General features: G+C 46.4%; 1 protein-coding gene across 7 annotated transcripts in view; it reads left to right on the top strand.

Annotated features, from left to right (window-relative positions):
• The window catches only part of tenm2a (teneurin transmembrane protein 2a), a 429,404-nt gene that overhangs the window by 314,612 nt on the left and 96,636 nt on the right, over positions 1 to 18,156 (top strand). For all 7 annotated transcript variants that reach the window (XM_067457752.1, XM_067457750.1, XM_067457751.1 and 4 more), the window contains one exon: positions 17,824 to 18,061. In XM_067457752.1, coding sequence (XP_067313853.1) covers positions 17,824 to 18,061 — 238 coding nt within the window. The remainder of the gene's footprint in view (positions 1 to 17,823; positions 18,062 to 18,156) is intronic.

Genomic DNA, 18,156 nt, shown 5'->3' with positions numbered 1-18,156 from the left:
GCGAACATTCAACAAACTTTGATGAAATAAATAAACAAAACGAAAGTAGCGGGCGGCCCTTCACGGACGACTGCCCGCACACACAATAAAATGCGGGCAGCCCCTCACGGACGACTGGCAGCACACACACAACTGAACGTAAACAAAACATAGCATTAAATCCAGGCCTGGTCCTCTGTCGTCTTCTGCTGCCTTCACTCCTCCTTTTATGCTCCCGTCACTCGGCCGTGAGACGAGACCGGTGTGGCGCGCAGCTGGCACTCATTAGCACTCGTCACCGGCCCGCTCTCATGGTCCCTCGCCCCGCTGCTTGCCACACATATGTGTTTCCTTCTTTATATATATATATATATATATATATATATATATATATATATATATATATATATATATATATATATATATATTATATACTATATTGGGACACCCCTCCAAATCAATCAATTAACGTGTTCCAATAACTTCCATGGATACAGGTGTAAAAAAAAAATAAGAAAATAAAAAATCAAGCACCTAGGCATGCAGACTGCATGGAGCTCTCAGGAGCTCAGACCTCCAAACTTTGTGTGGCCTTCAGATTAGCTCAAGAACAGTGTGTTGAGAGCTTCATGGAATGGGTTTCCTATGAGGTTTAAACTGATGGATGAGTCTGAGTTTGCCGGTTGCCAGGAGAATGGTACTTGCCTGACTGCACTGTATGGAGTTTAAAGTTTGGTGGAGGGGGATTATGGTGTGGGGTTATTTTTCAGGAGTTGGGCTTGGCCCCTTAGTTCCAGTGTAAGGAATCCTTAATGCTACGACATTTTGGACAATTTCATTCTTCCAATTTTGTGGGAACAGTTTAGAGATGCCCCTTCCTGTTTCAACATAACTGTGCACTGCACAAAGCAAGGTCCATAAAGACATGGATGAGCGAGTTTGGTGTGGAGGAACTTGACTGGCCTTCATAGAGTTCTGACCTCATCCCGATAAAACACCTTTGGGATGAATTAGAGCGGCGACTGAGAGCCAGGCCTTCACTTCCAACATCAGTGCCTGACTCACAAATGTGCTTCTAGAAGAAAACACTCCTAGACCTTTTGGAAAGCCTTTCCAGAAGATTTGAAGCTATTATAGCTGCAATGGGTGTTATAGCTCCAACTCCATATGAAACCCTACGGATTGAGATTTGGATGTCATTATAGTTCATGCAGAGGCAGACGTCCCAAAACATGTTTGCAATATGTATGTATATTATCAGAATATCAGAATAGTACTGTCTTTTCACAATACTGCCTTAAAGTGTAATGGATTAGCTGTCAAAAAAAATAAAAAATAAAAAAACACCTTACAGTGATTCCAACAATATTGTTTTTCTGTGCTGTTATCATTCTGTTTGTGGTGTTGACATATACTATTCTTTTGTATTTAGAAAGATGTTTAAAACTATATCTTTCTAGTAATCGTTATTGTTATCTTCCTTGGTATAGACAGGCCTTTAGGCAGCGCTTGTGACAGCCTCCGAACGAAAGTAGAAGTCCTGATGCTTACTGCTCCTCTTGGCTGTGGCTGCTGAGCGGGCATCCTTCCTGAGCATCTGACACTTGTGTTGTTGAACCACAAAAAATATCAATAAACATTTTTACTGAGGCTGGGTCTGGAAAACAAACATGGTGGCTTTCTGTTCCCACTGCCAGTGGGCCTCCAGAGCTCTACTGTGAAACTAATGCAGTGTACTGAAAGCCAATTCCACCCTGCTCAGCGCCTCCGCTTCGCTCTGCCCAGCACAGGCACAGTCCCAGAAAGAGCAGGGGGTGGGTTTAAGTGCTAACCTCAGGCACGCTGGACTGTGTGTGGGGATCTGCTTTTAGTAAGAGCGAGCTGAACCATGTAGGTTTGGATCTGTGTCAAACTTGATGACCTCCACGCTGTGCTATTGAGACTGGTTTTTGGTGTTTTCACACACACATAGTCCATAGTGCTTGAATCTACTTCAGTTGTAGGGTTGTACATGTTTCCAGTGTGCTCTTTCTGCCTGAGCAAATTTGAGTATATTGGCACGCATCCTATCTGACCGTGAGTATAATGTCAGATCACATTATTGTGTGCGAGTAAAAATTGAATGTGTGTTTTGTGCATTTTTGGAAGGAAAAGGCTTACTATCTGCCTTCCTTTATAAATTATGTATCTATTGATGTTTTCTTATTCTATTTACTAGGAGTTGCTATTAATGATGTTGTCATATCAGATTTTTGCTGAGTGCAGAAATAACAAACTTTAAATATGGTTACATTGTTCAAAATGACTGTTCATATGGCAGTTATGTAAACCCAGGGCTTTTCAAACTAGGGTCCCCCCGGGGGCCCGTAAAGGAGTAACATGGGTTAGTGGAAAAAACATAAATAAATACAATTTAAAAAAGTATGATATATATACATTTATATATATATATATATATATATATATATATATATATATATATATATATATATATATATATATATATATATATATATATATATATATATATATATATATATATATATATATATATATATACATACATTTTTGTCTGTTAACTGTATTAAATATTTATTCTACTTGAACCTAATATATAATAATTATAATGTAACTTATAGTTAAACTAAACTAATTCAAAATGTATACTATTAATGTTTCAGTGTATAAATGTGGTGTTTATAAAAGATAGATGCCTTTTAAAATTTAGAATAGGGTCACTCACAGGAGGATGACAGTTGCTCTGCTGGTTCAGGATATGAGGATTATGTGATTTGAAATGTGATCTTTCCTAATGGATTTTACGTTTTGCTGACAGGAAGTCTTGAGCCATAATGAGCCATTAATGCCATTTGACTAATCACTTCATTTAGTTTTATATTGTGTATTTGTCATGAGGGGGTTATATTCACTGATCAGGAATAACATTATGACTGGTGAAGTTAATAAAATTGATAATTTCCTGTTAGTAGATGGCATATTAGGCAACAAGTAAACATTTTGTTCTCAAAGTTGAAGTTAGAAGCAAAAATGGGCAATAAGGATTTGAGTGAGTTTGACAAGAGTTTAATTGTGATGGCTAGACGACTGTTTCAGAGCATCTCCAAAACTACAGTAGTCAGGAAATATCAAAATAGGTCCAAGGAAGGAACAGTGGTGAACCAGCGACAGGGTCATGGGTGGCCAAGGCTCATTGATGCATGTGGGGAGCAAAGGCTGGCCCATGTGGTCTGATCAAACAGACAAGCTACTGTAGTTCAAATTGCTTAAGAAGTTAATGCTGGCTTTGATAGAAAGGTATCAAAATGTGGATGTTACTTTGACACGTACCACCTACCTAAGCATTGTGGCAGACCATGTACGTGGAAACAGTATTCCCTTGTGGTTGGTTTGCGGAGCACAATAACGAGTTTGAGGTGTTGACTTGGCCTCCAAATTCCCCAGATCTCAATCCAATCGAGCATCTGTGGGATGTGCTGAACAAACAAGTCTGATCCATGGAGGATCATGTATCTTAAAGGATCTGCTGCTAATATCTTGCTGCCAGATACCACAGCACACCTTCAGGGGTCTAGTGGAGTCTATGATAGGTCAGGGCTGTTTAGACAGCAAAAGGGGGACCAACACAATAATAAGAAGGTGGTCATGCCTGATCGGTTTATATATCATTTTGTATTTTTTTATGATTTTAGTTTTATTAAAACAGAGAAAAAAAATGTGTGTGATTCCATCTGAATATTCAGCTTCTTTCAAATGACTATTAATGGAAAAACTTGCTTTTTGTAGTCAGATGTCACCTTCCATCATTTATCAGAAGGGGCTAACTGGAACCTGCTAACCAGCCAAAACTTGACCTTTTGATTGTAAAATGTATGTAAAAATCTTTCTGGGTGATTATGTGCTGAAATGACCTTCATCTTCCATTTTATTGCTGTCGTGTACAGAGAGCAGGTAGCTGTATTTGATGGGCCTTGAGCTGCAGTATATTGCGTCTAGCCTCCTTGTAATCTGCCTAGAGTTGAATCTTAGCACTCTCGTTGGCGAGAGAAAACCATCGTGATATCTATGAAAATGGTGGGAAATGGTGGCTGTAATGGTATATACGAGTAGGAGGTCTCAGTGGTTTCCTAATTACGCACTTTTATTTATTCACAAGTGTTTTCCAGTGAAATCACACTCTCTTTTACCTCCTGTGGTCCAGGGCCTCTCTCCGATCTCCCTTTATCATCCCAAATTGACATTTATGTTCTCATTTCTGTTGTTTCCTGAGGTTTATGCCACTTATGTCCAGCGGTTTATTTCAATTTGTGTTGGTGTCTGTGAGCTGCTGTTGGTTTAACTGTAGCCAAACAGAGGAATTGGGCTTTAGCTTTATCCTTGAATGTGTCCTTGTTACATGACGGACTGATAGTTTGTTTGTGCAGACATTTCAGTTGTATTGTTAAGCATCTGAGCAAAAGTACCGTCTCATTTTTAATACGGTTTCCAGAATAATTGATGTGCAAAAGTCAACCAGTTTGTAATAGGAATCAATTAATTTTGTAAAACATTCATGGACAAAGAACCTCGATTATCTTCTAAAGTAAACCTTCAATTGGTCATTCCTAAATTAAGTGTATAAATCTGTCAGCGTCCAACAGTAAAGGAGACATTGAGAGTGAAAAGGACAGCGATTACTGTGCGCTGCGGGTGTGAATTTTTACCCTCTCACACACACAGAGCCTCTACGCAGCCATTTCATAGTCGACGCGGGATAAAAGTTGATGATGCGTGCAGAGGTTTACGAATGAAGAATGCTTCTTCATGAATATGAAAACAACCTTTTCATCAGTCTAGGAAGGGCTGACGGGGGAGCCTACAGCGTTTCACCTCGACCACAAGTGACTTTTGCATTTGTTGTTCTTTGCAATGGGCAAACAAATACTTCTCTCTTTTTTCTTCTTTTTTTAAGCTAGTTGTGCAGCTAAAAGCACAAAGGCAATTGTGAAACATGACTGAAATAGATGCTGTTATTTAACCTTGAATATTTGAAGGAGAAAACAAACAAAAACAATGGACAGGCAGAAGCAGGATCTCTATTCAGCTCGTGCATCTGTGATTAATAAAAATGTCCTCTTGACAACTTGGAGTGGTTGGAACCATAATTTGCCTTGTTTAGTAGTGCTGTGGGAGGCCGATCACGCAAAAATACGTATTAATAGTACAAGTGTGCAATGTCATGGAATGTATATGCCAAAATGAGTTTTTCACATGCATATGATACACACTTTATGGCGTATTATGTACACAAACTCATTTTGCCGTATACATTCCACGACATTGCACGCTTGTACTATTGATACGCATTCTCGTGTGATCGTGCTGTTGTCACAGTAAACAATCAGATGAGCATACTCTATTCATTGACTGGCATTTATCTAAGTTGACTTGGATAAGACCACTAACACTATAAGTACACTACCATTTAAAAGATGGGTGTCAGTTTTCACACAAAAAATTAAGCAGCTCAAATTTTTTAAAATTGATATATAATAACTGTTTTTCGAGCACAAAATCAGCATATCAGAAGGATTTTTGAAGGATTATGACTCTGAAGACTGGAGTAATGATGCTGGAAATTCATTAAATTTTTTTTATTATTATTTTACAAGAAATATATATATATATATATATATATATATATATATGCATTATTCAATTTTATTTTTACAATGTTGCTGTTTTACTGTATTTTTGATTTAAAAAAATACAGCCCTGGTGAGCAAGCATAAAAATATCATACCGACCCCAAACTTTTGAACAGTAGTGCTTGTGTTCATGAAAACTATTCATATGTACACTGTAAAAAAAAAAAATGTACCAAAAAAACAATTACCTGGTTGCCTTGAAATTCCATTGAAAGTTCATTGAAATCAAAAATTTAATTTATTAAAATGAAAATGTTTGAGAATCGACAACTTTTATTAAAATATTATTAAAATAATGTGTACGCATATTGGGTAATTGTGTTCATTTTTTGTGATGAGGCAATGAAACTGATTGTGCTATTTTTCATGATCATGATTTCATGACACATTTTTACTCAAATATTTAATTTCAGTAAACTCAAATTTTAAAGGCAACCAGGTTACTTACTTTTTTAAGTTAGACCAACAATATTGTATTGCAGTGTAGTAACTCCCCAAGTTACCCAAGAGACATTTAGAGATTTAATTATTTTTCTGTCCTTAAACTTTTGTACTAATGCGTGTGTGTGTGTGTGTGTGTGTGTGTGTGTGTGTGTGTGTGTGTGTGTGTGTGTGTGTGTGTGTGTGTGTGTGTGTGTGTGTGTGTGTGTGTGTGTGTGTGTGTGTGTGTGTGTGTGTGTACACATGCTCAGGAGAGTGTTTGAGTGTGTATTGGCAGATGCTAAATGTCTCTCTCAGGTTAAGGGGTCACCCCCCTCCCTCCACATTGAACATCTGTACACTGCCCTCCCTCACCCTGCACCTGGGCCTAAAATCAGGCCACGTCTCCCACATTCACTGTTATAGCAGCATGCTGACGAGGACTTTTACTACAGCCACAGGGATCATGCCTCTAGAGAAGAGGAGGCATTCATCTTGTGGCCTCAGACAGCCATGCATAGCGTTACAAACAAACGCACCCTTAAACAGTAGTTAACAGTGTCCAGACCTATTTCCAGCACATCATATAGAGCTAATAAGAGACAGGAACTAAACTTTATTCCACCTTAGCACTGCAGAATCACTTTTATATTTATATTCTGCAGACCTGGGATGAACGGAATGTGGGAGAGAATGGGGTACAGTGTGTCAGTGGGTAAATTGTGTTGCTCCCTTAATCTAGAAAGTACCATTTTTTACATGTTACGATAAAAGTGAAAATGTGTTTGTTCGTTTGGTGGTTGTTTTTTTCCCATGTCAGAATGAGTTTTCTATCTTGCAGGTGAATATTATATCAAAGTAAAGGTATTCAGTTAATTTGTTAGTTGATAAATACTAATTGTTTAAGTTGATCTGAATTATTATCACTTGTATAGTAGCTGATCTATATTCCTATCTCATTTCTATATTATTATCTTATTTATCATTGTTTAGATCCACTTAAAGAGACGTTTGACTCAAAAATGACAACATTATCAAAATTTACTCAGCCGCATTGTGTGTATGAATTGTGTGTAGCACAAAATATATTTTATGGAATGTTTTAACAGTTTTTTTCTCCAAAAACAGAATCAACACCATCTTATTTCATCTTCTTTTGAGACATTTTTGACATTATATTTCACCCATTAACACTCACTGATCACAGATCTGAGTTTGGGTCATCAGAGCGTGTCACCCCTAGACAGAGCCACAGGGCCACTGAGCTCAGATCAGCCCTGCATGATCTTTAGACAGGGGGTCAGACCCCATCACCCACCCCACTGTGCCTTAGCGCCGGGATCACTCCCAATTCCCAGCACTCAGGGATCGGCTTTACACTTATTCCATGTTTGATCCAGCACTGTTGCCATTGTAATACAACGAGAAACGTCTCGGTTACGTATGTAACCCTCGTTCCCTGAGGAGGGAACGGAGACGTAACGTCAGTGACTGACGAATGGGGGTTTCGCTTAGAAGCCTGTCATCTCCGAGACTAGAAAGCGCCCAATGGCAGTGCCAATGCCATGGGCATGCGAGATTTGCATGCGTAACTCCGCCTACCCACGTGGGTATATAAGGAAGTAGCTGGCATCATCGCATTATGTTTTACCTGCTGAGGAGCCAAGTTGAACTCCGTTCCAGCGGTACAGCGGATGTGGCAACGGGACGTTACGTCTCCGTTCCCTCCTCAGGGAACGAGGGTTACATACGTAACCGAGACGTTCCCTTTCGTTCAGTCACTCCGACGTAACGTCAGTGACTGACGAATGGGGGTCCCAATGCAATAACGCCACTCGGCTGTCTTCCAGTGCCCTGCGCAAGCGTGAGAACCCTGATGCAAGTTAGGACGGTCAAAGGCCTCTACTTAACGCAGGAATACCAAGGTACACTGGGAGGCATATTCCAGGAGGAGATATGCGCCAAGATGCCTACCCGTAGGGAGGACTTAGGGATACACGTATGACCCCGGGGGGCTGCATACGGAAGATCACTGGGGTACCAGCCGAAGGTGGATTTTTAACCCCAGGAGGTGGCAAGGTTGCCAAGGGAATACACCCGCTCAGGGAGGCTTACGGTGGAAATACACATGTGGGGGTCGCCGGAGGGGAACCATGCACATGGGGCACCTGGCCGGACACGAGTGTCTGGGCTAAGGGCAGACTTACTGGCGTCGGCGTCATCAGTGCTGGAGGAGCTCAGGGCTCTCGGGGAACTCACCTGAGAAGAATATCGCACGTATCCAGTCCGTGGAGTGGAATGGCGAGCAAGCGAAGACACCTGAGCCAATCCATTACCGGCCACTTGTAGAGGCGAGTACATAGTCGGATACAGGCTCCACTCGGAGGTTATAAAACCTGGCGAATGTGTTTGGTGTCGCCCAGCCTGCAGCTCTGCAGATGTCTGTCAGCGGAGCGCCATGTGCTAAAGCCCAAGAGGAGGCCACACTCCGGGTGGAATGGGCCCTGACCCCAAGGGGACATGGGCGTCCCAGCTGCTGGTAAGCCAAAACAATGGTGTCCACTATCCAGTGAGACAGCCTTTGCTTTGAGAGAGCCTTCCCTTTCAGCTTCCCACCATAACAGACAAAGAGCTGGTCTGAGGTCCTGAAACACTGCGTCCTGTCTACGTAAGCGCGAAGGGCGCGTACTGGACAGAGCAGTGCCAAGGCTGGGTCTGCCTCCTCCAAAGGCAGCGCTTGCAGGTTCACCACCTGGTCTCTGAACGGAGTGGTGGGAACCTTGGGCACATATCCAGGCCGGGGTCTCAGGATCACGTGAGAGTCGGCCGGCCCGAATTCCAGGCACGCTTCGTCAACCGAAAATGCCTGCAGGTCCCCTACCCTCTTGATGGAGGCCAGTGCGGTCAGGAGCGCTGTCTTCATAGACAAGAACTTAACATCTACTGACCGCAAAGGCTCAAATGGGGCCCTCTGCAGAGCACTTAGAACTACTGAGAGGTCCCAAGAGGGTACGAGAGGAGAACGAGGAGGATGTAGTCTCCTCGCACCCCTCAGGAACCTGATGACCAGGTCGTGCTTACTTACCGTTTTCCCGTCCAGGAGGTCATGGTAGGCGGCGATAGCGGCCACATAAACCTTCAGGGTGGATGGAGACAGCCTTCGATCCAACCCTTCCTGGAGGAAAGAGAGCACAGACCCGATCGGGCATTTCCAGGGGTCTTCTTGGCGAGAAGAGCACCAATTGACGAAGAGGTTCCACTTCAACGCATAGGCCTGTCTCGTGGACTCGGCCCGAGCGGAAGTGATGGTAGCCACCACCGGAGGTGGTAGGGTACTCAAACCTGCCGCGTCCCGTCCAGGAGCCACACGTGGAGGTTCCAAAGATCGGGACGCGGGTGCCACAGGGTGCCCCGTCTCTGAGAGAGTAGGTCTTGTCTCAGAGGAATTGGCCAGGGAGGGGCTGTCGCAAGGAGCACTAGTTCTGGGAACCAGGTCCGGCCGTGCCAGTACGGGGCGACCAAAATGACCTGCTCCTTGTCCTCCCTGACCTTGCACAGAACACGTGCAAGAAGGCTCACTGGGGGAAACGCATACTTGCGTAGGCCCTGCGGCCAGCTGTGCGCCAGTGCATCCGTGCCGAGCGTGCCCTCGGTCAGGGAATAGTACAGGCTGCAGTGGGACGAGTCGTGGGAGGCAAACAGATCTACCTGTGCGTCCCCGAACTGATCCCAAATCAGCTGGACCGACTGGGGATGGAGTCTCCACTCCCCAGGGATTGGCTGAACCCGTGAGAGCTCGTCGGCTGCACGGTTCAGGATCCCCGGGATATGGACAGCACGAAGGGACCTCAGGCGCTTCTGACTCCATAAAACGAGATGGCGGGCGAGTTGAGACATGCGGCGGGAGCGTAGACCGCCCTGGTGGTTGATGTACGCTACTACGGCCGTGTTGTCCGATCTGACTAGTACGTGTTGACCCTTCAGCAACGCTCGGAAGCGGTGCAGGGCGAACCGTACTGCCAGCAACTCGAGGCAATTGATATGCAGGCGGCTCTGGCTCTCTGACCAAGAGCCGGCGGCTGCATGTCCATTGCACATGGCACCCCAACCCGTGGTGGACGCATCTGTTGACACAACAACATGCCGGGAAACTCGTTCTAAGGGCACTCCTGCCCGTAGAAAACTGAGGTTCGACCACTGGGTGAGTGTCTGTCTGCAGGCCTGAGTCACTGGGACCCGGAGCGTGCCAGACCGCCATGCCCATCTCGGGACTCGATCGCGAAGCCAGTGCTGAAGCGGTCTCATATGAAGCAATCCGAGCGGCGTTACCGCGGCTGCAGATGCCATATGCCCCAGGAGCCTCTGAAATAGTTTCAGTGGAACCGCACGCTTGCTCTCTATCTGCCTGAGGCAAGTCAGCAGCGACTGCGCGCGCAAGCCGGTAAGCTGCGCGCACATGGCGACCGAGTCGATCTCCATACCGAGAAAAGAGATCCTCTGCACGGGGCAGAGTTTGCTCTTCTCCCAGTTGACCCGAAGGCCCAAACGAGCTAAGTGGTGGAGAACCAGGTCTCTGTGTTCGCACACCCGGTCCCGAGAGTGGCCCAGTATGAGCCAGTCGTCGAGATAGTTCAGGATGCGAACCCCTTGCTGCCGGAGTGGCGCCAGGGCTGCCTCGACAATCTTCGTGAAGACGCGAGGGGACAGAGCTAGCCCGAATGGTAGTACAGCATACTGATATGCCCGCCCTTCGAACGCAAACCGTAGGAACGGTCTGTGTCGCGGAAGGATGGACACATGGAAGTACGCGTCCTTCAGGTCGATCGCTGCAAACCAATCGCATGGACGAACGCATTCGAAAAGGCGTTTCGCAGTCAACATCCTGAACGGAAGCCTGTAAAGGGATCGGTTCAGGACGCGAAGGTCCAGGATCGGTCGTAACCCACCGGATTTCTTCGGTACAATGAAGTAAGGGCTGTAGAAGCCGGACTTCATCTCGGCTGGAGGGACGAGCTCGACCGCACCCTTCGCCAGTAGGGTTGCGATCTCCGCACGCATGACTGGGGCATTGGACCCCACCACGGTGTACCGGACACCCCGGAAGCGGGGAGGAGCTCGCGCGAACTGAATCGCGTAGCCGAGCCGGATGGTCCGTGCGACCCAGCGGGACAGTCCCGGCAGCTGTAGCCACGCTCCCAGGGAGTGTACCAACGGGGTCATGCGGAGCACCGGCGTACCCTCGGTGGGGCAGCGAGGCAGCGTTACCGGCCCGGACTCGGGTGGCGTAGCGGCCCGGTGTCGGGGCGGCGGTAACAGCTGCGCCCTGACAGAGGAGACCAGGGAAGGACTCGCGTTCCACTGGGGTCTGCTCTGAGAGGGGGCTGGCGACAGAGAGGGACGAGAGCGGCGTGGCCCGGGGGCGGCGCACACTGCCGTCACCGGTCTCTGTGTGCTCAGAGATGGGTATGTCAGTTCTTTCTTTAACCACATTAGGGTGCTGCCACCCCGGGGGGCGGCAGCGGAACGAAAGATTCTCCCCCGGCCCTCCACCGGGGGAAGGAGCGGCCCTGCTGCCGTCTCCTGGAAAGAACTGCCCATCTCTGAGCTGTCCGCGTCAGGAGCGCCGCTTGGCCTGGCGTTTAGCGGGCCGCGGGGCTGGCGCGGACTGGGGCGGCTTCTTGCGGCGCGCTCCGCGGCGCGGCCCGGGTGAAGGCTGCTGCTGTGGCCGCGCGGGAGCGGGGGGGACCGCAGGAGGCCGCCCTCGGCGGCGAGGCAGCTGAGGCGACTGTGCCGGCGGCGCTTGGGGTGCAGCAGCGGGCCGCCGGGGCAGTATATGCTTAATAGCCTCAGTCTGCTTCTGGGCGGCCGAGAACTGTTGGGCGAAGCTCTCGACCGCACCGCCGAATAGCCCAGCCTGGGATATGGGGGCGTCGAGGAAACGAGTCCGCTCGGCGTCCCGCATATCGGCCAGGTTGAGCCATAGATGTCTCTCCTGGACCACGCAAGTGGACATCACCCGGCCCAGGGAGCGTGCGGTAACCTTCGTCGCCCGGAGAGCGAGGTCGGTCGCGGCACGCAGCTCATCTCTGAGCCCTGGGTCGGCTCCACCCTCGTGCATGTCGCACAGCAACTTGGCCTGGTAGGCCTGGAGGGTTGCCATGGCATGCAGCGAAGCGGCAGCCTGCCCCGCAGCTCTGTAGGTCTTCGACACCATTGAAGATGTGAATCTACAGGCCTTGGAGGGGTGCTTAGGGTCGCCACGCCAGGAGGAGGCGCTCTGGGGACACAGTTGCATCGCCACAGAACGCTCCACCGGGGGGACCCCAGTGTACCCTCTAGCCGCCGCCCCATCGAGGGCGGAGAAGGCGGAAGAGGTTGCCAAACGCTCGCGAGAAGACACGGGGGCCCTCCACGAGTGCGCAACCTCCTCATGCACTTCCGGGAAGAAAGGTATTGGGGGCACGGCAGGACGGCTGTCCTGTCGTGGCGCACCCAAAAACCAATCATCTAACCGTGAACGCTCCGGCCGGGGTGGAGGGTTCCACTCCAGACCGAGCGCCGCGGCAGCCCGGGCAAGCATGGCTGTCAACTCCGGGTCCGACTCGGACAATGCTGGCGCGCCCGGAGGCGGCAGCACAGCCGAATCCTCATCCTCGGAGGACTCTAGCCCACCTTGCGATGCGGTCACCGACATCTCATCCTCCTCTGGAGCGCCGAACGAAACCCGCGGACCGGCCGAGACCGAGGCCGCGGGCTCCATCACAACGCTCGCGGGTACCGGTGCAACAGAGGGGGGTGTGGGCCGAGGCGTGAGCGTCGGAGCTGTATTCCACACCATCACCCTCAGGTCACCCTGGCCACCAGCCGAAGAGACGCCCCGCGGACCGGATGAGACCGAGGCCGCGGACACGTCAGATCGGGGGGTGACGGAGGGGACTCTCACTCCGGCGGCCGCACGGAGATCATTGAGTCTCGACCGCAACACGGAGATGGCCATGTTCCCGCAGTGAGAACATGACTCATCCACAAGCGCCGCCTGAGCATGCTGGAAGCCCAAGCATGCCAGACAGTGCGAGTGCCCATCAGAAGAGTGTAGAGACCGGCCACACCCAGAAGCACACGGGCGAGACATCCTGAAAAGGACGTGCCACGTGTGAGCTCTTTTGTGAGAGGATTAACCTCGCAGTCGATGCCGAAGCGCCCAGGGGACCACACACCAACTGGAAACCAATCGTCTGACCAGCAGGCAGGAAGTATGTGACCGCTGGAACGCGCCGAACACCAACACCGACTGGAAGATCCTGATCGTCTCGAAGAACTGACTTAACTCAGAAGGCTTGTAGGAGTGAAAGGTATGTAACCCTTGGCTCCGAAGCATTAAAACATAATGCGATGATGCCAGCTACTTCCTTATATACCCACGTGGGTAGGCGGAGTTACGCATGCAAATCTCGCATGCCCATGGCATTGGCACTGCCATTGGGCGCTTTCTAGTCTCGGAGATGACAGGCTTCTAAGCGAAACCCCCATTCGTCAGTCACTGACGTTACGTCGGAGTGACTGAACGAAAGGGAACAGCAGATTACATGGCCAGGCCAGCACTGATCCACTCTATTCTCTCACACACACACACACACACACACACACACACACACACACACACACACACACACACACACACAAACACACTTGATCTGTTCTCTTTTGGTTGGATTTAGATTTTAAGAACAAACTCTGGACGTTCTGTTTGTCAGAACACTTCAAGAGTTTAATCCCCCACACGTACACGTCCTTCTCTCGTAGTCCTTGGCACATGCACGTTCTCGTATTTAAAAAGAGAAGAAAAGGATAAGAGGAGAGAGAGCACGAGAGGCTTTTTTACTGACACAGATTTAAATGGGGGTCAGGCAAACAGAAAACACACAAGTCTTTGGCTACATCGTTGACAAATAGGAGCTTGCTACAAATCTCTTTACTGTGTAGCCTACAAAATGAGAAATTAACCTCATTGCTTAGCTAAAGGGCATTCTATTTAAATTTGAGAATGAACAATTATATTTATTAATTATTTTGTTCAAAAATAAACCCAGGGCCTGGATATGTTTTTTAAACTATTTGCAAAAAAGCACTTAAGGTTTAATAAAAGGTTTACTTTTTTTGCGACAGTTATTTAAAGGGTTACTTCAGTGATTAGCATATGGCTTTGTTTCAGTAGAAACCCTGGAGTATATTCAAATGATTGTGCTTTCCCCCCTCATATCCCCCTGAGACGAGAGATTAATGCATTTTATTTCTGGAAAAATTCCTCTCGTGACGCAAATTGAAGATATTTGCCATCTTTGGAATGTTTGCCCAGAGGCTAAAGACTACAGCCAGCAGAGGGAGCCATTTCCGCATGCTTTCAACTCGCGCATGGGGAATGGGAGATCACACTCAGAGCTCAGCTGCAGGCATTCATTTAAACGGATGCTAAGCAATGTAAGTGTTTTAACTTCTCAAATTAATTTCTATGAAAGTTAAGCTCCGCAAAGGCATGAACTGAAAACGCGTTGTGAATGTATGCCGCGAATGTGGTCGCGATTACCTCAGCTCTCATCACGAGAGCTCATCAGCTCATTTAAGACATGTAATCTGACTCCTGCTGCGTTAGTGCTGTGAGACTCAGGCGGCAACTTGATCGTCATATTGAACACACACGTTCAGTATTTAATTGTACTTTCTGAACTCCGTCACTTTAATCCAGTAGCGGTGGCTTTAGGAATGGCCTCACAGGACAGCGAAGCATTCTGGGAATTGTAGTCTTTCATCCCCATGAGACAAAAATACATTTTCTGTCTTTTCTCAGTCTAGAAGGTACCAAATTCAAAAATAATTTAACATGTCTACTATATTAATGACTCGGTTTAAATACAGATTCATCTTTCACTGAAACGCTGAAGTACCCCGTTAAAAGTAGGCTACCATCAAGGCCGTAACCATGGATTGAACGTTGGGGGGACCAATTTTTTATAAAGCTTTAGAAACAGTGATGGAAATTCTGTCTAATTTGGGTTATAATCATTTTCAGCTATTTGCAAATCATATTTGTATTAATTTGCATTAAAATATGCACATATTTACTTTAATTAGTATGGCTAAAATGCTGAAAATGTATATTGTCTCTTCACACTCAGTTAGGAATGACATGAATCCCATAAATGCATATTTTCAATTCAAAATATTGTTGAGTAGTTTGCATTGCTGGATGTTACCAGCGATGCATTTGTTCTATCACAAAACAGTTCGCATGTATTAAATGTTTTGCTTTCTACCTTTCTTTTAACGTTAAACTGACACTTTGCTCTGGAGTTCCAACCCATTCTCACTCCCAAGACGTCAAAATCCGAAGCATGGTCAAGTGCCTTCCGTGTCACAATGAAGACGCTAAAAGAATCCCCATGTGTCACTATATTGACGTGCAGGGTGCTTCATTCATTTCAGTTGTTTACCTAATGCGTCAGATCAAGATTTGTACAAACATGATTTTATTAATATTTAAAGGCTTCTTTTATATTTTGTACTAACTAACCCAACTCCTACCCTAAACCTACCCACTTCTCAACGATATAAGACTTATAACAGGCAAATAAAAGTACAGCCACAGGTATTTATTGCAAAAACTAACCAAAAAATAGTGTAACAGTATTAACTCATGTTGCATTCCAAGTCTTCTGAAGTCATACAATGTCTTCATGTAAAGAACAGAGTTGATCTTAATGTTTTAATCACTGAAATGATGATCCCGCTGCCCCGTGAATGAACTCATTCATATCTAATTCATATGAAACACACAACTCTTGAACATGACACAATCGGTCACAAGACACACGAGAACCAATGCAATTTCACTATGAAACCTGCCGTAATGGCGGGTTTTCAGTATAATTTTCAATATTGAAAATTTGATGTGCATGATCTTCGAATTCGGCGGATGGAGACACTGATCGCTTTTGAGGATTGTCTTCATAAAATCAATCGTTTGTCTTCGGAAAACTTGGTTTATTTGTACTTTTTTAATAAATTGTGGATGCAGTCGTATCTGGCTGTTATATCCTTTGTTTTATATTATATAATACACCAATGGGTAGGTTTAGTGATGGGATGGGGTTGGTTTACATGTTAAAATGTGTTTAATTAGCGTAAATAAAATAAATGTAAATAAAATTATGCTTGCTGATTAAATTGAGAATCACACCCCAAAATGTCATAATGGCAAAATCATAAACCAATAAAATGTCATCATCTAGTGCATCTGTGTATGACGCCAAAGGTTTCTGATTGAAATGAATGGAGCCCGTGAAAAAAAATGTCGAAAAAAGAAGCCCAGGGGCACCTTTAGCGTCTTCATTGTGATGCAGAAGGCACATGACCATGCTTCTGATTTTGAAGCCTTGGGGGTGAGAACAGGTTGGGAATTTATGCTCCGCCTACTTAAAATCTGCCTACTTTGATTTGATTGGCCATCTCAATCATTTTGACCTTGATATCAAATTAGACCACTGGGGCAGACCAACTTTTTGTCATCTTAACAACAACATAAGGATCGCTGTGTAATTAAGTGCATCAGAGCAGTGCAAGAATTTAAAATATTGGATGAGCAATTTGCCCATTTCTAATTATCGGAGGGCATTTGTCCCCCTTGATGTGAATGGTGGTTATGGCCCTGGTATACATGAAAAAAGTACCTTGTCATATTAAAATATCATGGTATTACCATCCGGTACCAGCCACAGCACTTTTAGTATAAGCCTGCGAAGCTCTTCGTAGGCCTGATTCATGTATTATTTTAGCCTCATACTGATCAGACTCCTGACAGCTATAGCAAGGGATCATGCCACGGAGCTCGCTTTCAGGCAACTGTCATGGATCAACAAGCATGAGATGGGCAACCCGAGGAAAGGGAAATGGTTTTGGGTGCTGGTGGGAAGAAAACTTGGATTGGTAGGTTCATCTTTATTGCATTACTCCGTGTTTCATGGGAAAACATTATTAAGAGCATGTTTGATGCTTCTTGTCTGGCCGCCTCCTCCTCCCTGCTCTCTCTTTCGGTTTCCTCTGATAGACAAGAGTTATAAATGAAACATGATAGAGATATTTGTTTTCTTTTTGTTTGAAAATAACATGCTAGACGGTTTCCAAGCACCACAGGTTCCCTCTTACAAAGCAGCCCTGCAATAAAGAAACCGCCATGTCCAGGTACAAAGTGTTTCACGGTAAAAGAGCCAGAGCCGGTGCTTCCTGCAGATTCATGCTCCGAATTCAGGCTGCATTAAGGATTACAATGAGCCAAACAATGTCAATTAATGCTGCTTCATGAGGTACAAAAACGCAGCATCCAGCAACGCTGCCGCAGCTTAAAAAGTGAAGAGAGGAGTTTCCTGTCTGACAAGTGTCTTAACAAGCTGGGTGGTTGAGTGTTTTAGGGGCTTCCTGTCGCCTCGGAACGTCTGCATGTGAATTTGGAAAGAAAGAATAACAACACAAACAGCTTTGGCAGGCTGTCATCACCGAGAGCGTCCTTTCGTCCCTGATTTGATGTTTATTCTGATTGCACTTCACCCTCACAGTGCTGTTATTCTGTTTGGAATTTCCTGCATCGCTTAACACAGTTTTTGACAATGCCAATTGATAATTGATTGACAGTCTGATAAAAGGGTTTTGCATTATTTTTTCCCCCCAGGAGCTCCAAACCATCACAGCCAGTCCACCCTGCGGCCGCCCATCCCTCCACCGCACAACCACCAGACGCTGTCGCACCACCAGTCCTCTGCCAACTCCCTCAACCGCAACACGCTGAGTGGCCGGCGCAACCCCATCCACGCCCCTCCGTCCGCCCCGGGAGACGGGCCCACCACACCCGAGTCAGTGCAGCTGCAGGACAGCTGGGTGCTCAACAGCAACGTCCCATTGGAGACCAGGTCAGTGGCCACTTTTTGCATAAAACAAATCTGAATAAACAGAAATGAACAATGGTTTACTGACATTCAACAGCAATGTCCCATCGGGGACCATT

The sequence above is a fragment of the Pseudorasbora parva genome, chromosome 11, assembly GCF_024679245.1.
Source record: "Pseudorasbora parva isolate DD20220531a chromosome 11, ASM2467924v1, whole genome shotgun sequence".
Classification (NCBI taxonomy): Eukaryota; Metazoa; Chordata; class Actinopteri; order Cypriniformes; family Gobionidae; genus Pseudorasbora; species Pseudorasbora parva.
Note: the sequence above shows the minus strand (reverse complement) of the source record. Positions and strands in the feature narration are given on the sequence as shown.